Genomic DNA, 21749 nt, shown 5'->3' on the forward strand with positions numbered 1-21749 from the left:
CTTTAGATACCATATTCCCACGTTTAAGTGTTAAATGAGTGCCAAACAGGAAGCTGCTTCCAAGTTCAAAACAAGCTGGCAGCCACGGGGGCGGGCTGGACGGGAATGTATCAGGAAGGCAGCAACAAACAAACACGCACACGCATGATTGTGTATATGGCAAAGAACCAGTTTCAGTTTTGCAATGTATTTACTGGCTCTCAGTGCAGGCCTGATGGTGGTAATCCCCAAGATTAAAGCTGAACAGAACAGGAAACAACTCCCAGATTGTCTCAGCAGTGGTGGGATAATGTAGATAACTGACTTCAGTCGGATTTGGAATGCTAAAATATAAAATTACACTTTTCCTGGAGGATAATTTAGGCCTAGCATCAGAATTAAATACTGTGGTAAATTACACCAACTTAAAAACTGAAGGCACGCGTAAGCATCTGTAGGTTTCTTTGGTCAGACTGATTAATGAGGCAGTTATTTACCCCGGAGCCGCAAAAATATTTTCAGCTCCAGCGGGGAAACTTTGCAACAACGTCATGGTGTAAGATCATTTCCTCAGTACTGCATTGCAAACAATAGTACATTCCTGTTTGAGTATCTGAATTCACACAAACACTCGCAGTACAGAATAATACGTCTGGGATTAATTAAACAAATTAAAGATCAACTTTCATTCTTGTGATTAAAACGCTACATTATTACCTGCACAGGTGGCCTAGAAAGAGTCACCATTTAGTTTCTGTTTCACAGCTGGAAACGGCAATGAAATCAGCAAACCATCATGAGTAGAAACTGGAGATAATCGTTATTGAGTCAAAGTAGAAACCATGCATGCCACAACACGTATGATAACTTGACATAATAATTCCTTATTGTGACCTACACAATGAGAGAATGCACATAACAGCAAGCTTAAAGTCATGACAGTACAGCAGTTTTAGCATTATCCAATCATTTCAGGGTTTTTATTGCGTCCCATATTTTTCTGTGTTGTAGTTTTCAAAAGGTTAAAATTTAAATCTGGCTTTTATCCAGTGTGTATAAAGGAAACCTTTGATATTTTGTGTTAGTAATACAAAAATAAATGTTTAATTTACTGTATCATTACTTTTTTAGGCTGCCAACAAAGACTCAAACTAAGATTTTTTTAAAAAATTTTTTTAGGTAGGTGGGACTGGATCTGGGTTGGAAATGCTCTGACCGTTTACAGATTGTTTTACAGCAGCTCTACGTCCTTGTTTCAAGAACGATGACGGCCATGTCCATCTTTTATATAGTTTTTCTCTGGCTAAGTACGAATGGCCAAAACTGTCAAATTAAAACTATATAAAGAAATACATAATGACCTATTAAAAATATAAAATTAAAATAACTAAATATAGTATAAAGATACAATCAGGTAGCAATTATTTAAAATATATATAAATACATTGTATTTGCAATTATATTTTTTTAATTAATCTTATTTTCAGCCGTTTATAAAGTTCACGAGCGCAGTGATTCAAGCAGAGAGGCTCAGATCTCCTTCTCCCCGACCACTTTCTTCAGCTCCTCTGGGATATTATCTCCAGTGTCTTCCAGTAAGACATACCTGAAAGCCCCCACCTGGGAGGCACCCCCACACAAATCTTATTAAAATGTTTTATTTATTTCATTTATTTTGGATTTTTACAGCTTTGGTCCTCCAAAGCTAAGGAAGAAAGAAAAGAAGAAGTAAAGTTTATTTAAGAAAAGTCCCGTGCATGACTTTGGTAATAAGACATCTTTATTAATCATTTGGAGAGACATGCTAGATTTCTGTACAGTGTGAATGGAAAGCCAGAGCACAGGGCTTCCCCCCCCACATCCTCAAACACACAACGCCTCCCCCAACAAGACATCTGCTGCATCACTTGGTCCATTTCAAGAGAAATGTTAACAGGAAACAACGAAACAAAGGTGGAGTTTTATATCGAAGGGGAATAAATACGAGTGTGTGAGTGTGTAATGATCAATCATTTTGCTGTGGTTTGAAACATAAATACCTCCCTCCTCATGAGGCAGCAACACAAAGAGAGTAAACATTACAAGACTTTCATTTTGAGGGATTCAAACTTAAAATCCAATTGCAAAACAATATGTTCCAGTCCAGATCTCCCATCATATTTGACCAATCCCGTCTCTCACTAGTCTTATTATTTGGCTCATTATGTGGGTTAGAAAGGTTCACTAGCTTTCACCAGAGTGCTCCCCCATTTATTTTTTTTGTGTGGGTTTTTTTTTTTTTGTGTGAACGTGAACAATTCCTACATGTTTGATTCTACTCTAAGACACAGTAAATATTATTATTTTTTAACCATGTTTCTAAAACATCAACATCGTCACTCTAAATCTAAAACATGTTCTTAAAAAGTGCAGGAAAGATTTCACCTCAAAGACAAGTCAAAGTAGTGTTCTGACTGACTTCACAACGGCCACATAATCCTACGACTCTGGACATTTTTAAGAGCGTTTGCAACCTTGCATCATACAAACGGCAGCAGTCAGTTTAGGTGCTAGTATGAGGATCCACTGGTGTCAAAATTACATTTGTACGGCTGCTCTCCATGTGGCCAAAACATGCCCGAAAAGTCGCCCTGCTCGTTTTACTGGATTTGAAAAAACTGGCCGCGTTTTTTAAACTTTCATGTCTGTTCACAAAAACAAGAGACAAGCAGAGCAGCACTTAGAAAAGACGAGAGCCTCATCCAATATAGGATTTATACTTATTACAAGGGATAAAATAAATAGAAAGACACATGACGTCATGGCATCATCTGGAGCACAGTCAGTCCCAGAGTAGTGGGTGTTTTTGCCCAACAGCAGCAGATCTCTGCTGACCCACCTCGGCTGCAGGGTGGGCATTGGACTCGTGTGCCTCTAAGTACAGGGCATTCATTGCTGGTTATGATTTTTCCATTCCTCTATATGACGATAAAACTCAAAACTTGAAACCTGCACTGCAGCCACAGGCGTGTTAAGGAGCACCAACTGTCGGGTGCTTTCAAAGCAGAAAAATTAAAAGAGATCTCCAGACAAAAGGAACCGCTAGGGATCCTTCATCCAGGGAAAACTTGTGACTTTTTCTTCTTCTGCACAGACACCTAGTTGACCGAAGGGCTCTCGCTCAGTCGGCTGTGCCTGAACTGAATTAAATACTAAGTGAGTCTGAACTTTTAGGGAAGAGCATTTTGACATGTAACACAGTAAAATCTTTTAAAAAGCCAGCTCTGTAGCATAAATGATGGAAAAATAATGATCAGGTGAGGTTATAGAACTTCAGCAGACTTCTGGCACTGAGACGCAACCTCACCTCATCGCTGGACTATGGATTATCTTATATTAGTTTAAGAGACAGTCTGACTGCATCTTTATTTCAACGTCTGTCCATGGTTGGTTTTTCACCATCATACCGACAGCAGTTTTTACGTCGCTTCACAGTCACGCTCGACAGAATCACTGCAATCATTTGCCTCAAGATTCTGTTGGAAGCCTGTTTGCACTGCATGCATTGCAAACACAGTTGACAAATGCTTAGTGTGTCTTTGTGTGAACATAATTGTGGCACAAATGGATCCTCATACTATGAACATCAAAAAAAAAAACAACAGAAAAAAAACCCTCATCTCAGTGGGAACACGAAACAACAGTTTCTATGACAATCAGAAATGTCTTTGAATTAAGTGACTGTACATTTACCATGAAGCTTCTCATAACTTCATATTAACCTGAAAGGTCTACATGTGCAAATTAGTCTATTGTCAGGAATGAAACTGATTTACAATGTTAAAGGTCGGTTTGAACACAGAACCGGTCATCAGGGAACTTTAGTCTGTCCCCTGTGACCCAAGGCGAGGGCTTTGATCCTCCGCTGCTCGCTTACAGTAAGTACACTGTATGTGCATCATAATCACAAACACCAAGATACCACACAATGCAACAGCAGCTGACAGGTGAAAACGGTGACCCCGAAGTTGCCGTAATGTGGCGAGGATGATGCGACTTGTCAGTGGCCCTCTATGTGACTGCATTCTAACGTTGCCGATGCAGAAAGCACACGTTTACACACACACACACGCACGCACACACACACACGACAAAAACATATCCTGTAGTCAAGTATACAAATCCAGTTCGTAAACAAACAGACAGAAAAAAAAGACTTGGACTAGTCGTCATCTGAGTGCATTGAGTCACGGGTGTAATGTTACCATTTACATATTCAAACTTGTGTACACGGGTAAACAGTACCTATGCTTAAAAACTAGGCATGCATTAGATACTCGAGAAGTTCGCTTTGTCCTGTAATGACTCAAACACCAAGTTATGGATCCCACCTGAGTTATGGGCAGAAGGGAAGTTGGGGAAAAAAAGGTCTATTAGGAGTTACACAAGTTTTCAGTGGTTACAGTTTGGGGGATTTCTGTATTTGCCCATAACAGCAGTGGCATCCATAAAAAAAATATCCAAGCCTACCGTTTCTTGTCCAGCTCTCACACACAGAGCTTGTTGGGTCATTCCATAAAAAACAAAAAAGAAAACAAAGAAAAAGAAAAACAACAAAAAAATAAATCAACAAGATCTTAAAAAGTTCCCACCTGGCTCCCTCAGAGTCAGCACGTTGTGTATGTACAGTAACTTCAAGATATTTACTGAAGTCATGCAGAGTTCTACCTTCAGACTATGAATATTTTCAGGCTTACATAGGCTGACATGTTCAACCCATTTCACAGAACATAACAACACCAATGTTGTTTCATAAGCCACATTCAAGCGTGTTATCACAGGAGGACTCACGACAAGAAGATCAAAATGTAAGTCACATTTCAGATGCTATAACTTATTTGGATCAGCCACATATCTCACATTTGTTTAAAAAAATTTTCTCCACTGAATTACTAGAAATACCAATGACATTTCTGTCACTCTACAGATCCTATCATGTTGACAGCCTAACACTGATTTGCTTTTTTCATCTCCTGAACTTTTATAACAGACAGAAATCAGTAAGGTGAAATAAAAAATGTACTTTAAGGATGTGTAACTCAGAAAATATTCATAGTATGTGTTAAACACTAATGCTATTGTAACACTAAACTAACACTTAAACACTAATGTTATTCTACACTTAAAAGAAAAAAACAGAGGGGGCCAGGTGGGAGGCATCGACTGATTTTTATGGAATGACTCTTTTCCGGAGAGATTTCCCTGAATACAAAAATAGAAAAGAAACTGGGGAAACTCTTTAAAAAATGTACACATAAAGCAACTTGGTGTTCTCTCCTCCACAAACATCCTTTTTTTAGCAAGTTGTAGGATTTTTCTTTTCTTTTCTTTTTTTTTTAACTTGGCAGTTTTGTTAATAAAACCAGGCTACTTTCGAACCAAACCCACACACTGCTCACTCCAACCGATGACCAGTCGTCAGGTGAGGAGGCCAGATTCGCAACGTGCAAAGTCAACTGCGGTTAACCAATAGGAAGCAACAAAACAAGCATGTGGTGTAAATGATGTTTTCTTTTTTTCCCCCCTCAGGATGGGTGCAGAGCATTAACAGGAACAGCCGCCCTCAGTGGTCGGGGGCTCCTGCGGTTTGTCCAACTTGATGTCAATCACTGAAGAAGAAGATTAAGGAACCTTTGGGAACATGAAGACTTAAAGAGGAAAAGCCTGCATTACCAGTTTCCACCACTAGATGCTGCTGTTTTTTGCATTTAGCTTTCAATCAACAATTCTTACTGAACATGTTCTTCATGAGTCAACAATAATAACATTAACCATAATAACGATTAAAAATTATATATAAAAAAAACTGTACATAACCTTAAAGCGAGGAAGATTTCTGTGTCTGATTGATGATTGTCTTTTTTGGAGAACAATGAAAATGTTTATTTTCATTGTCATAAATGTCAAAAACTAGAAACTTTCAGCTTTATTTTGATTTGATTTTAGATTTTGATGTGGACAATATTGTTTCAGCTTTCATTTTCAGCTTCAAGTTTGGTTTATATTTTTATTTTTTTTAACTAAGATGCTTGTTCACGCCTTGTTTTAGCTTCAAGTTTTGTTTCAATTAACCTACAAATGAGGTTTGGATGCATTTTATCCAAAAATCGTTCCCCAAGACACCTAAAGAAGATTTTATGCAACACGAAGAATTACCTTTTAACCAAGCAAAAGGCAAACTATGTGACTGTGTTACTCAGTGTCAAAGAATCGGTAAAGAATTTGACTCGCTCTTGGATGGGCAGACCTGTCATGGTGTTATGGTGAACCTTGAGATTTGACAAACGTGTTTTGTTCATGAGGCTGGCATTACCCAGCTCATCGAGGAAACCTCTCGTCTATTGTTAGCAGCTGAAAATGGAAGCTGGGGGAAGCTGATGCACAAAGGCGTGTTAATGAGTAGCTTCTGTAAGTCAGAATGATTTTTCCCACAATGCCGGTGAGCTGTTATTGTCTATTTCCTGGTCAGTATGAGCTCCTTTGTCTTATGGAGGCAAAAGTGAACCATGACTGAGTGCTTCTGTATGATGACCTGCTGTTAAATGCAGCAGCAGCAGCCTCCTACTTACTAATTACTGTTCTGCTGAACATGATGCATGTGTAAGAAGGAGGCCTGAAAAACTGTGACCTATATACTCCATGCAGGTGATTTAAGAAACAATCCCAGTGTGGCTGACAGATACCAGTCCAAACTGCTCCAGGCAGCAGTTCAGGTGTGTATATTTTTATATTTAATGGTTGCATGTCATTATGTGTCACTTCAAGGACGGCGGTTAAATGCAACATATACAGGAACGTTCCCCTTTGGATTGGATCCCATCTGGAAACTGAGGCTGCCAACATCTCCAAACCAAATGAGCCCCATCAAACTGGAATATTTTAGCTGCCTGAAAAGCGTGTGTGCATGTTTTAGCAGTGGTTAATGAGGCGCTGGTAAACTGTTTCCTAACCGCTCATCCAACCAGTGAGCCTGGAACCCAGGTGGGGACACATGTGTCCCTAAAGCATACTAAAAAATTTAGCTGGGATTGGTCAAAGCAGCTCCAAATATCTGTTTAATAGCTTAAAATCAGATTGAAATATACCAGCTTTGTAGGAAATGTTCACATTACTTTCTACTTCTGCTGCACTATATTGCTGTTAAATATAGTGCTGATGTTGTTTATATATAGACAGTAAATACTGTCTATCATGGAGAATTTGGAAAAATAAAAGCGGTAAAATTCTGCAGCCTCCTCGACCTGGAATCAGCTGCAAATTCACCTAAATCTTAAAGAGTTGCTGGCGACATGGAGACAGTTACTCTAAACTTAAATTCATGAATTAAAGCTATTGCATGTTTTACAATTTTTACTTACAAGTTTTTATGGTTTTTGGTAAATTTTCACAGCCTGCTTATCTGCTAGAACAACACAAATTAAGTGGCCGAGGGAATCAAACCCGAGCCCTTGTGACCTTCTGGTACAAAGGTCGCCAGCTCAGTGAGCCACACCTGTGCTCCACACCGAGCAACAAAGAGTGACAAACAATGAAAACTGAACTGAAACCAACAAAGCCACTCTGGAAACTGGGAATAAACTCAAGTTAAAGGAAAAAAAACAAATAAAAATAAAAACTATAATAATCCTGGTCTGATGTGATTTCTTTTTTTCTTCCTCTCTCTCTTACAAACATGGACGACCCCAGCACTCGATGTGGGTCGAGAACCTTTTTCACTCTCCCCATCTGCAGCGCCGCAGCGGTAATGAGGCGCTGTGATTAGACAGGAAGCTGTTCTCAGGAAGAGAGCAGAAGGCTGCACTGCACAGGTGACATCCAGCATAAATCAGCACGACCTGTCTGGCCCCAATTTAAAACCAGCCATTAAAGGCAACAAGGGACAAACTGTTCAAAGAAATCCACAAAGCTAAAGCTCATTCTGCTCACTCAGTATTTTATTTGATTTGTTTCATTCCCTTTTTACCATTTGAGTCAGCAAATTGTTATTTATATGTCATCTCTTCTGTTCCAATTATGGATACTCAGATCAAATATGGACAAAGTTTGAGCCTGAATTAACTTTCATTTCAGTTTTCTCAAGGATGTAAAAAAAAGCATGTACAGGATTACCAATTAAAGCTAATGAAGACAAGCTTTAGAAAGCCTTCCACCCCCAACAAGTTACACAGACACAAAGTTACACTAGATTGCAGTTTCACTAAGGGCTCGATTCAAGTCAAACATCTCTGTCAGTAGAACTAATTCACTTTATAGATATGGTTAGCCAAGAAAAAAAAAGGTAGTACATTTCCTCTGCTGGTGTTGACTGGTCTACAGTGACTGAGCAGCCATCCATCAGGAGACTTAAGAGCACTGCATGCTTCCATCTGTCAATGAGCTTTATGGGGATGCCAATTTCCTCTCCCAGCACCTGCCCACAGTGCCAGGACTACTGCAGAACCCCACAAAGAACACAGGAGACGATGACAAACACCCACAAACATGGATGAGCTAAAGGTTGCTATCAAAGCAACCTGGGCTTGAGTGACACTTCAGCAGAGTCCCAACCGAGTACTGAGCGTGCACTTTAGGATACTTTTCAGAAGTTGGACATTTCTGTATGTAAATCTATCGGGGTGGCGTTAGTTCGGGAGGTAGAGCAGGTCATCTACTAATCCGAAGATTTGTGTTTCAATTCTTGGGCGCTCCAGTCGCAAAGCTGCTGATGTATTCATCGGAGAGTGAGCGTTAGATAGAAAGCACTCAGATGTAGAAAAAAGTGCTCGTGTGAATAAGACATGCTGTGTCATCCTTCTAATGTCTCTGGCTTCAAACACTAAGTAAGTAAGGATTATTTGGAGCAGTGACTCATGCAAAGCACCTTTTATAAGAATCCAAAACTAAAAGTCTGAAGTTGGAGATGAACCACTTTAATATGAAGACAAATATCCAACTGTAATAAAAGCAGTTTCCACACGTGTATCCTGGTCTCAGCCTATCTGCGCCCTTCTCCCGGTGAGATTAATAACATTCACAATGCAATAACAGAGGAGTTGCTCCATTAAGTGACAGTGTCAGCAGAGCCACAAAGCTGCTGTCATCACCTGTCATCCATCACCGCACCACCTCACTCCGCTCGCACCCTACATCCATTATGCTTCATTAAAACAGGGATAAAAAAGAGGGAGAGAGATAAATGTAACTGGCTGAATGTGAGTGATGCGTTATAAGAAGGAAACATGGCTGCAATAAAGAAATGATCCAAGGACCTCAGAGTGCTGTTAGCTTACCGAATCTATGAGATAGTTTATAACACCAGAACAACTCTTAGTAAAAACTAAACTGGGTTCGACTAGCGAGGCCTGAGAGACACCAAATGCAAACCTCTGAGGCATTTCATGTTTTATCATCTTTTTTGACCATATTTTATATAATAAACATACTTTTCTAGAAAGCTACATTCATCTTTTATATACAGTCATAGTGTGTTTTCTTAAGTACAGCTTTTAATAAGCAGTTCCCTGTGCAGCATAAACTCATTATAAAAGTGTTTACTGTGGTCCCAGAGCGAAGGTGCTGCAGGCCTGATTTCTTTTTGAATTCACAACTTGCCCTCTGCTGGCCATTGAAAAGAGTGCAGTTCTGCAGGATTTCTGCACTGGCCTCACCATTCATCCCATGACATCCAGTCAACACAACAATACCAGGGCTCTTATTGTGAAAGTTCAGACATGATGGTAAATCCTCTGGACATTTGTTTGGGGACCAGGAAATAATTTCCAGATAAATCTCATATAACACATCATAAAATATTTGTTGACTCTGTTGACAAATTTAGGTTTAAAAAGCATTTTCCACCACAGGTTACGCTTCTCATACGGTTGCTACGGTTACTTTTACCTCCACAGGATGACAAACTTACAGGAGAAATGGCCGATTACTGCTCCGTTAGATATTTTCAGTACGTGTGGTATTATTTCTTATTTATTTGAAAAAGAACGGGCACATCATGGCCACTACCAGCACAAACGTAATGAAATTCTCTGAGCAATGCTGCATGAACATATTCACAGACTGCTCACTTAGTTGCCTATGACAACATTAGCAGCAGAAACTGTGAATGCAGCTCAGCTTTAGGCATAATTAAAAGAATGTTTCCTTCGCTCTGTCTGCTGGGTGCCAGGTTGTGTTTACCTCTGCTAGCAGTTTTAGGACACAGAATGGGTTATATTATGATTCACACATTTTCAAGCCTATCTAAAACAAACATCAGGTGGCTGTATGTACACTTTAATGCTGCAATCACTCCTCCTCATCACAGTTTAAGAAATTTAGAAAGAAGTGAGCTCGTTAGATCTCTGCAGTGCATCCCTGCATGAAGATGGCAGTGTGACGTTACAGCAGCCCCCACATAGCACACCTGAATATCTCTGACACTCCTGCTTCGCCAGTGCTTCACCACAGTATTATTCAATCCTACTTTCTGTCCTGATATACAGTGACTTGAGAGATTTGTGCCTTTCTAAGCTGTTCCATAATATAAACATGTCATAGATGGACACGAAATATGTTCTAGACAAATTTTAAGAATAATCAAAGAAGACTCAGATGGAGATTCGCCATTAAAGATGAGGGGAATAATCTTTGCGGGATGGAAATGTTCACATAATCAACAGAGAAAACAGATTGTTTGATGAGTAAAGGAGGCCATCCATGTCCAACTGGAACGGCCATCTATGAATAGATGTGGTGGCCTATGACACCAACTATCAGCCACATATATATAACGCAGTCCTGAAATCCCTTCCCAACCTCCGCTCCCACCTCAACCAGGGTGACCTTAGTATCTCACATCATGGTAAGGTGGGGCAACAAGTCACAACCACGTGATGTCAGGCCTGCCTCCAAAGTGACAGCTCCAGTAAATTAAATACCTTCGACTCCCCATCAGCTTTTAGAACTGCAGACGTATTTCAGATGAGAAATATCTTCAAGAATCTAAAACTCAAATACTTGAGGCTTTTTCTGCTTGATATCACCATCGTTATTCTGAAGATCAAAAAAGATCAGACGTGCATCCCACTTTGCAACCCACCTTCCCCCCCACCATTGCCTCTCAGGCTGCATCTGACATAATTAAAGTCATATGTGTTGTCACAGATGCTCGTTCTACTTTGTGTTGGGATTTACGCACATGGAAGGAACAGGAGGTCCCAGAACAAAGGCCATGATAGCAAATTTAAATGACTTTAGACAGAAATAATGTTTCGACTACAAAATTACAAAGCCTGAAAAAGCAACGGGATCTGAAGACTTTAGGTTGAAAACTGCTAGTTTTTCTTGACCCGAAAAATCTATAATAGAAAGAGAAATGTGGGAAATAGTCTACCTCACTGTTGAGTATAAAAATGTAATCAGATAAAGTAACAACTGTAAAAATGAAAGCAGAAACCCAGACTGCCTGAGGGCTCTCTGTAGTTATTGATGAAAATTACAGCCAAATCTGTCTCGCTGGCTTCATCTGTCTCCTTTAACATCAGATACGAAAACATGCAGTGAATTTTCACAGAAAGCAGAATGCTGAAAATCATCCTTACATGAAATCAGCAGCACTTACAGCTCATAAATAACATGGTAACAATGGGGTGATCATTAAATAATAAAAAGGCAATAAGTACCACGTAGTATCAAAGTAATAAATACCAAATAACCCAGTGACAGCTTGACATTAACAGCGATTATATGTAATTCACAAAATTAGGAACTAAAGGACAGCTTTACCCCCATCTCTAAGGGACAAAACATCATCTATATCTGCCATTTTATTCTTTCGGCCACTACTGACTGTTTAGACCTCTCTCAGTCAGTAAATAGCAGCTTCACTTTAACGCTCTGCTCTGTGAAATGGTGACATCTTACAAGTATCTAGGGATCATTATAGATCAGAATTTGTCATTTAAAACTCACATTCAAAGGCTTGTGTCTAGTTAAAACTAAAACTTTTTTAGAAATCAATCCTGTTTCTCCCTCCAAGTGAGAAAACACTTGATTCATGCAACTTTTTGACTTTTATTGGATGAAGGTGACCTGCTTTTTATGAATACACCTGGCCAATACCTAAAGAGGTTGGATGCTGTCTGCCATTGTGCTTTATGTGCTTTATTACTGGCTATGAAAATCGTGTACATCATTGTTCTTTGTATGCTGCTGTTAAATGTCAATCTTTGTATATTTGCGGATTTTCCCATTGGTTGGTCTTTATCTATTAATCTCCTTGGGCTGGTTCCCTCTTATTTATCTGTTTATATGTGTAAAAACCACAACCAATACAGCCTTTGTTCTCACAATATCATACAATTGATTGGCAAAATTAGGGAAAATGGCTTTTAAAGGCTTCACCAACTGAACAAGACCCCAGTATACTTTGGCTCCTCCACTTGGGGAAGCAACTTAACTCATCCTCAATCCAGAGTGACTACTCCACTCTTTTCCACCACGACCTCAGACGTGGCGGTGCTGATTCTCATCCCAGCTGCTTCACACTTAACAGCAAACTGGCCCAGTGTGAGTTAGAGGTCACCGCTCGGTGAAGCCAGGGGCGAGGCGAGACCACTGATTCCAGCATCCTCCACCGAATGGCTCAAGAACAGAAGGGCAGCTCTGACCCAGTTCAGTGCCCACTGGGGCCTCGCTACGGTTGAAGGCATGCAGGAATCTCCAGACGACATCTCAAGGGACGCAATGAAATCCTTTCTCCAAGGCAAAAGCCCTGTAGACTGGTTAGGCAAGTATTTCAAGAGGTTAAAGCTTTGGTCCAGTTTTGCTTGACTAGATGAAAACTGCACTCCTTAATTTGAGGTTTACTTAACAGACAAACTCTACTCTCCAGCACCCAGGCTTAGACCATCCCAGGCAGGCTGATTTTCAAAGTAATAATGTGGTGATTAAATGTTAATGCCGTGACTTCTTACTTGTAAACACTTGTTTTCTGTAGAATAATTATAAATAAATTAATAAATTAGCCGTTTGTGTTTTATTTCATAGTAATAGTAGATTACTATTTCAAACAAGTTTATTATTCATTAGTCTGGAGAACTATCTGTGATGCAGTAATCACTCTGTGAATATTCATGTGTTTTGCAGCATTCATGGTCCTCCTACTTCCTGAATAAAAAGTGTACTGTGGCAGGGTTTAATGCTTCAGGTCCCGACAAACCGTCCGCAGGTGAAGCTGTGACATGCTCGGCTGGCAGCAGCAGATATGAGGTGTCAGTCAGGACAGGTGTATGCAGCTGATGGCTGAGACTCCTGTCACTGTTTAAATGAGCAAACCTGAGACACCGCAGACAAAACTGCAGGTACTGAGTGTCTGACTGACCGCCCCCTCCTTTGCCTGTCAGGCACCAGTGACGAAACAAAAAACAAAAACCTGAGAGTGTCGCACTGAAAACACTTTAATTAGACGGGTGGCAGTCGTCTATTAAATAGAGTTCACCACCTGTGCGGTGACTGATGGCATGAAAACAGAATGTTTCCTCTTTTCTCAGTTTTTCACAATATTACTTTTTTTTTTTAGGAGGGTTTAAAATGTATTTGAATTCAATTACAAAAAGAAGCAGGATAGCTAATGCAATTAATTCCAAATTCTTGGAAATTTAAAGAGTTATTTAAAACAACGGACTGAGTCTAATTAAAGATTTAATCATGCTTATAAAGGCTATATTAGTGGAAATAATAAAGGGATATCTAATCTACTATCAGACAATCTCTCCATAACTATATTAAGGCAGGCGAAATAAGTTAATATATGGTAAAAAAAAAAGAAGACTGGCTAACTATTTGAAGGTCTACCACCTCAAGCTCAGGCCTGTGCAGAAACACAATGTGATCATTGTCTTAGGACTGTAATGTGATTTTGTAATGGATGTAAGTTTATTAAGGTTATGAACCCACAGAACAATTTCATTTTAGTGCTACTTCAATTAGAAATATGTTAACTAGACTTAAAAAGGTAGCTGTTTGTTACAAATGTGACTGATAGTAAAAAGCAAAAAACAAAGCCCTAAAACTAAAATAACTAATTTAAATAAAAGATTTACTAATACTGGGAAAAAAGAGATTTCATATCAAAGAGAAAGAACCAGTAGAACAAATATCTGTATTTGAATGAACATTAGATTAATCTGAAAACAGGGGATTGTATAAAAATGGATATACAGTGGGGCAAAAAAGTATTTAGTCAGCCACCGATTGTGCAAGTTCCCCCACTTAAAATGATGACAGAGGTCAGTAATTTGCACCAGAGGTACACTTCAACTGTGAGAGACAGAATGTGAAAAAAAAATCCATGAATTCACATGGTAGGATTTGTAAAGAATTTATTCGTAAATCAGGGTGGAAAATAAGTATTTGGTCACCTCAGACAAGGAAAATCTCTGGCTCTCACAGACCTGTAACGTCTTCTGTAAGAAGCTTTTCTGTCCCCCACTCGTTACCTGTATGAATGGCACCTGTTTGACCTCATCATCTGTATAAAAGACACCTGTCCACAGCCTCAACCAGTCAGACTCCAAACTCCGCCATGGCCAAGACCAAAGAGCTTTCGAAGGACACCAGGAAAAGAATTGTAGACCTGCACCAGACTGGGAAGAGTGAATCTACAATAGGCAAGCAGCTTGGTGTGAAAAAATCAACTGTGGGAGCAATCATCAGAAAATGGAAGACATACAAGACCACTGATAATCTCCCTCGATCTGGGGCTCCACGCAAGATCTCATCCCGTGGGGTCAAAATGATCATGAGAACGGTGAGCAAAGATCCCAGAACCACACGGGGGGACCTGGTGAATGACCTGCAGAGAGCTGGGACCAAAGTAACAAAGGTCACCATCAGTAACACACTACAACGGCAGGGAATCAAATCCCGCAGTGCCAGACGTGTTCCGCTGCTGAAGCCAGTGCATGTCCAGGCCCGTCTGAAGTTTGCCAGAGAGCACATGGATGATACAGCAGAGGATTGGGAGAATGTCATGTGGTCAGATGAAACCAAAGTAGAACTTTTTGGTATAAACTCAACTCGTCATGTTTGGAGGAAGAAGAATACTGAGTTGCATCCAAGAACACCATACCTACTGTGAAGCATGGGGGTGGAAACATCATGCTATGGGGCTGTTTTTCTGCCAAGGGGACAGGACGACTGATCCGTGTTAAGGACAGAATGAATGGGGCCAAGTATCGTGAGATTTTGAGCCAAACCTCCTTCCATCAGTGAGAACTTTGAAGATGAAACGAGGCTGGGTCTTCCAACATGACAATGATCCAAAACACACCACCCGGGCAACAAAGGAGTGGCTCCGTAAGAAGCATTTGAAAGTCCTGGAGTGGCCTAGCCAGTCTCCAGACCTCAACCCCATAGAAAATCTGTGGCGGGAGTTGAAAGTCCGTGTTGCTTGGCGACAGCCCCAAAACATCACTGCTCTTGAGAAGATCTGCATGGAGGAATGGGCCAAAATACCAGCTACTGTGTGTGCAAACCTGGTAAAGACCTATAGTAAACGTTTGACCTCTGTTATTGCCAACAAAGGTTATGTTACAAAGTATTGAGTTGTATTTTTGTTATTGACCAAATACTTATTTTCCACCCTGATTTACGAATAAATTCTTTACAAATCCTACCATGTGAATTCATGGATTTTTTTTTCACATTCTGTCTCTCACAGTTGAAGTGTACCTCTGGTGCAAATTACTGACCTCTGTCATCATTTTAAGTGGGGGAACTTGCACAATCGGTGGCTGACTAAATACTTTTTTGCCCCACTGTAATTTAACTTGCAGTTAACGCAAATTTTTAGTTAAATCTCATGAATAAAAGCTGAATGTCTGCACTTCAAACACATCTTCTTTGATTCAAAATCCACTGTGATCATATGCAGACGCAAAATCACAAAGTCATACGTCACTGACGAATTACTTACTGACCGAACTCGTGTGTGTCTGCAGTCTGCTGTTAGCCAAAATGTTAACAAGGACGCTTTCGAATGTTCAAAACCTACAAGTGACTCAACAGTGTTTTATACTGTCTGTATTTTCCCTTATTTTTAACTGCACCTGCTAGCATGTAATACGCAATTACCACAGGATGTTGGGGGCAAAGCACACAACGACCAAAGAACAAAAACACAGTTCGAGTGAAGCGACCGGTAAAGGGTAGGTGGTACAGTGACATTAGATGGTGGTGTGTAAGAGAAGAACCATGCAAACCAACAATAATGTGCCTGCTGCTTAAAGGATACTCCCTTCTTTGCTGGTTTCTTGCATGCTTTCCATCCCTGGAAGGGCAGCAGCTACACGCCGAAACAGCTGAAAAACAAGAGCAGAACAAAGACAGCGTCACACAACACTTAGCGTCTAATCTAATCCTAATACATTTGCTGATTAGCTCAGGATGGTGGCATATTAGGGTCAAAAAATAAAAGTAAATACAAAATAAAGCATATTAATTGTTAAAGTATTACATTATTAATTGAAAGAGCTGGGGAAGGGATAAATAAATTCTCTGAAAAATATGAGCTGGGCCACTCCACATCAAGGAAATCTAAACAGAATTAAAGTTCCTACCGGACGTTTTTTTGTACAATAACACAGTGGTAGGTTCAAAATCTGTTTTTTTAAATTCTCGCCTGTGAAACTTTATCACAGTTTTATCACAATTTGCCCCGTAGGGTTTCCCAAGGCAAATTAGATCTGGGTGAGAAGCCAGACAAGCAGCGAATCAGATAACCCCTTATTAAAAAAATAAATAAATAAAGTAGAGGCTTGGGGGTGAGCCATGCCTGTTCTTTAGATTGTGCCACTGATGTTTGGCTGCAGTTTATAACAGAGCCTAAACATGTCTTCAGTCCTGAACATTTCATCAAATGTAACAAATTTGGACGTGCCTGTAAGGCAGAAAATATTCATTGTATATCAACATAAAAAATTTTCATGGCTTCATTAAAAATATTAAAATTATTATACACAAAAAAGTCAGCTGGCAGTGAATGGTCACGTTGGAGGATTCTTCATCGAATTACTCTAAAGTCACAAATTTGCAAATGATAACACCATTTTAAAATGACCCCAAATATCTTGTCGGCAATCTGTGACAAGTTACACCCCGATAGCAAATCATGTTTATAGGCCAGTATAGGTAATAAAAATAAATGCCTTCTGCTGTAAGGCTGGCACAGCCCAGCAGCTTGTAAAAGGCAGGACTGTGACCTTTATTCTGCAGGTCTCACAGTGCTCTGTTCAGCGGTGCCATTTCACTGTTAGTGCCCAGAAATAAGGTGAAGAATAGCCTCCTCTGTCTCCGCTGCTGTGTGGCGAGCGAGGCGCCCGCCAGGAACACCATTCACTGACAGACACAGTGCAGCTTCCCTTCATCTCACTGCTTATTAACTTCACAGACAGTCATTGTTTCCAACAAAGATCATCTGTTCAGGAACAGAAACACCTTTGATGAACCAGGCTATGCTTCTCTTTGTATCTGAAACCCCTAAATCTTTTCTAAACATTAGTGTTAGTAAGTAAATTTAGAGAATGAATGCAGAGCTTTGCCTTGGTAGCAGCAGCAGGGCCGAGTTTTTGACCAACAGTGCTAACAAATGAATTTTTCGATAAAAAACAGCTTTATTGCACCATTCACTGTTTTGGATGTGAACACACTGCAGCTAAAATAAACATGGAGGGTATAAATATGGAGGAAGAAACACTCCATCCTCATCAAGTGAATTTTGCTATAATTCAGGAATAGAGGCATATTCCAGTTCGGGTTTCCAGTTAGCTTCACCTCAGCTAACTGGAACCCCTAACTGGATCTCTGGATCATGTTTGTGCTGTTGTTCATGTGTTAATCAATCAGAATTAACTATTTAACAGTCACACTGCCAGCTCACCATTTACAGTGTTTTAATGAAGAAATAAATAAAAAGAAAAACATGACAAATGTCTGTGGTTTCATACATGAGTGAAGGGAACAGGCACAGCAGGTCATAAGCCTGGTAACAAATAATATTGTATTAAATAACTTGGCTTGCTGTGCGGGTAATTGTACTGAACAGACTGTCCAAGAAGTGGGAGCTTCACCTTTGATGAGTGAAATTCTGGGATTTTATTTGGATGTTGCTGAGCACTAATTAGCAGGTATCTGTGTCTGTGTGACGCTCCCATACAATCTTAATAACAAGCTTAATAACCAAGCCAGCAAACTTTAGCATACAACTCAGCACTCCACCCTAAATAATATGGTCACTGCTGTTTCCAAAAAGCCAACATGCCAGTGGCCAAAATGCTCCCACATGCAGCTACAGATGTGGAACGATGAGGCCTGAGATGCTATTTAAGGATCCAGGATTCAACATACTGAAACCTGAAGACTGCCAGCAAGGCACGTTGAATGCAAATCACGTATTAAGAAAGAAATCGGCTGTGAAACCGTTTTATGAGACAGGAAGTCTCTTCTGCGTGTTTATCAGACCTCAGGGATGCACACAGTGAATGTAAACAAAAATCTCCACGGGGCACCTTTAAGCTGCCCTCCATCCAGGCAGCTTTTCAGTGACTGCACCTGTCACTCACAGGGAGAAATGGCAAACGCTCAACACAAGGCTCTCTCTGAACCCACTCACCTGTTTGACGTTGTAACCTGTCTTGGCACTGGTCTCTATGAACATGACGCTCAGCTCTTTAGCCCTCTGTTCGCCTTCCTCGATTGTGATTTGCCTGTAAATGAAGAGTCGTTTCAATCAAAAGACTGCAGATTGGAGATAATAATACACTGTTTATCTGGACACAAAGCCAAGGCTAATTTTGTCATATTAACATTCATCAAAGACAAATGGATGCTGCAGAGAGGCTCACTGTGAAGTGCATGATTAGCAGCTTATTATTTTAGGCTGGTGAGGATACACCAGGCTTGGCTAATGTGCTGAAAGTGATTAATTACTTTGTCCTGGGAGAAATTAATAACAGCCAATTTGCATTACATTTTAATGAATCTGGCAGCAATTGTTTGGCTCTCGCTGTGAAACTGAGACTGTGTCAGGTGTCCATTAACACAAACAGAGAGATCAGCTCAATCCTGCTGACTCCACAGCCTCAACAGCCAGCAGGTTCGTTAAGACAAGCAGCTTAAATCGGCCCCAGAAAACTAGACCAGTCTGTCCTCACAGAAAGCATTGTTAGGTGTTTACTCCGTTAAAAACATCCGACTGATCTCTTTAAAGCTTCAAACACGGCAGCCTCATATTTTACCGCTTCCTGTCTCTTTCAGTAACGTCACGTTTGCGCAGAAGAAAGAGATTCGGGGATAGAAATAGAAGTTCCTGCAGCGAGAACAGAAAACAGTGCACTAGAGACGTATTTACATAATAGCACCACCTGACAAAGTTGCACCAGAGCTTCTGGGACTATTTCTGGATGCATTTGTCTGACTTCCAACTTAAACAACATGGTGCCTTAGTCATCATCAGACAAGCAGTTGGAAAGAAAAGTGCGTGATGGATGTGGGATATGTGGCATCCTAGCAACGCTCACGCACACTTGAAAAGCACTACAGTTGTAATCGAAATGACTGACATCAGCTCTCTCTCGCGGCACTGATTATCCCAACAATAATGTCACTCACAGCAATCAAATCCCTTCACAAAAGCACTGATTTGATCATTATTCCCTTTTCATTAAAATACACTTTACCAGACCAGGTGATTCTTTTTTTATATGTACAGACTTTTGGATTTTAGGTTTAACAGTAAAGCTGGAAGAAAAACATGCACCAAACAGCCTCAGGGTGGATAATACATTAGCCTTACAGGCTAATGAATACCAACAAGTGATGGTTTTGTGGATTTTTTTATGGCTTTCTGCTTGTAGTTTGAGTCAAATTGACCAATCACATTTGTGCAGGATTTAGAAGAGCACGCAGGGAACCAGTGCCCGTATTGGATAAGCAGTTATGGTGACAACTGGATGAATGAGGCTGAACTATTCAGCTCAGTTCTGACATCAAGGGTCAGCAGGGCGTGGCTGTGGCTTAGAAGGTAGATCAGGTCGCAAGATTGGAGATTTGATCCCTAGCGCCTCTTGTCTGCATGTCAAGACATGGTTGGGGGTAAGATGTAGGATCAAAAACATAGAAGAAGAAAAAAGGGACTAAAACAATGCGGTGAGCTGCTTCCTGTCTTCACACCAGGCCTCGTATAGTTGAGGCTGCCTGGTGTATGATGCACACTAGATTTCTCTGATACAGAGCTCCTGGGGATGTACGGTACCTAAACTCTGCATACTTTATCTCCCCTAAGCACTAAGCACTGTGAAAAGCTCCACCACACATGAATAAACAAAGCAACAAACACAAAGAGAGCTCGGCTCAGAGAGGTGCTCCTCCTGATAATCATTTCATCACACCACAGCACATCACCACACATGAATCTCTGTTTCTCCTCAAGAAATCTATAAAAATTTAACAATGACTTATTTTAAAATGGTTTTAAAGGTAAAAAAAAAAAAGGGGGGGGGGGGTTTGCAACCAGAGGAGTCGCCCCCTGCTGGCCTAAAAAGAATGCAGGTTCAAGGCTTGCATTCACATGTAGTCCAAAATATGGCTCCACCAAACTAATATTGATGCTTTTCTTATGCCTACATGGACACTGTAGTCAACTAGAAACTAAAGCTGTTTGTGGAAAAATGATTTTAGTTAACTGAAAGGGAAAAAAATGTCATCTAACAAAAATGATGTGCACATATTACATAGGAAAATGTTTAAGATTCAGTGTTAGTCACAAATTGACTGAAGAGGCTGAGAACAGTCTGTACAGCTGTCAGTGAATTTCCTGTACAAAATGCTGTTTGCATTGTAATATATTGTATAATGGTAACAATTCTGGAGTATCATCTATTGTCCAAGCACATAAGCAAGAGATAGGACACTATGTAGTATTGTTTCATTAAGATTTTGCTGGTTGACACTGGAGCACTAAAAACCTGCAGGGTTTCAGATTTCCTGCACTGATTTCAACAAACCGCTGTCAGGCTTGGAACTACTGATTTACCTAAGCAAGCTGGAAGAGGATGGTGAGGTGATGTTAATGCACTGAACAGCCTTTACTTCTATACCACGGAACATTTACTGGAAGGCTTTAACGTTCACACTGCATTAAAGGAAAAACTAAACTGCACCGAAGCTAAATTATCATCAAATTAAAGACAAAAAGGTTCAGTGAGTTTAAGCACTTTAGCTGGAGGCTTCTAAAATAGCTTGAAGCTTATTAAACATAAAAAAGACATCACCTGAAATTCCACCAGCTGAAGATGATAAATATACTTCTTACACTGCGTGGGATAATTTATGTGTGTGTATACACCACTGCAGACCCGCAGCTCCCACGCAGTCTCAGTGTAACCTCAAACCAGAGCTTTTTTACTTCGCCTGTTGTTTTTGTGGCCATGAACCTTTATTGACAGGTCCAGCGAGACACATTCTGAAAGTTGCAATCAGCAGCATTTTTCCTGCTTCCTCTTCACAGTTACTGACAGGCTGAGAGTTCAGACACAAACATGCCAAAGGGAATTTCTCTCTAAGGCCGTCAAAGTTGCTGCTACTGCATGCTAAAATAAAGCTGGCCATAACATTTAAATTACTTGATTGTGGAGGAAAACCCAAGTTTTGCATTTCACAAATGGAGAAAGAAAGATAAAGACTTCCTGAGTACATTT

The 21749-nt window shown here is 40.2% G+C and overlaps 1 protein-coding gene across 2 annotated transcripts in view; it reads right to left on the reverse strand.

Moving 5' to 3' along the window:
- Window positions 1-1741: 1741 nt before the first annotated feature.
- Window positions 1742-21749, reverse strand: part of rab6ba (RAB6B, member RAS oncogene family a) — a 68433-nt gene continuing 48425 nt past the window's right edge. For both annotated transcript variants that reach the window (XM_006790427.3, XM_035907481.2), the window contains exons 6-8: window positions 18665-18758; window positions 16289-16355; window positions 1742-5627 (exon numbers count right to left, since the gene is read on the reverse strand). In XM_006790427.3, coding sequence (XP_006790490.2) covers window positions 5563-5627; window positions 16289-16355; window positions 18665-18758 — 226 coding nt within the window. In that variant the 3' untranslated portion in view covers window positions 1742-5562. The remainder of the gene's footprint in view (window positions 5628-16288; window positions 16356-18664; window positions 18759-21749) is intronic.

This window comes from Neolamprologus brichardi, chromosome 23 (assembly GCF_056152115.1).
Source record: "Neolamprologus brichardi isolate AB-2024 chromosome 23, ASM5615211v1, whole genome shotgun sequence".
In the NCBI taxonomy this organism is placed as follows: Eukaryota; Metazoa; Chordata; class Actinopteri; order Cichliformes; family Cichlidae; genus Neolamprologus; species Neolamprologus brichardi.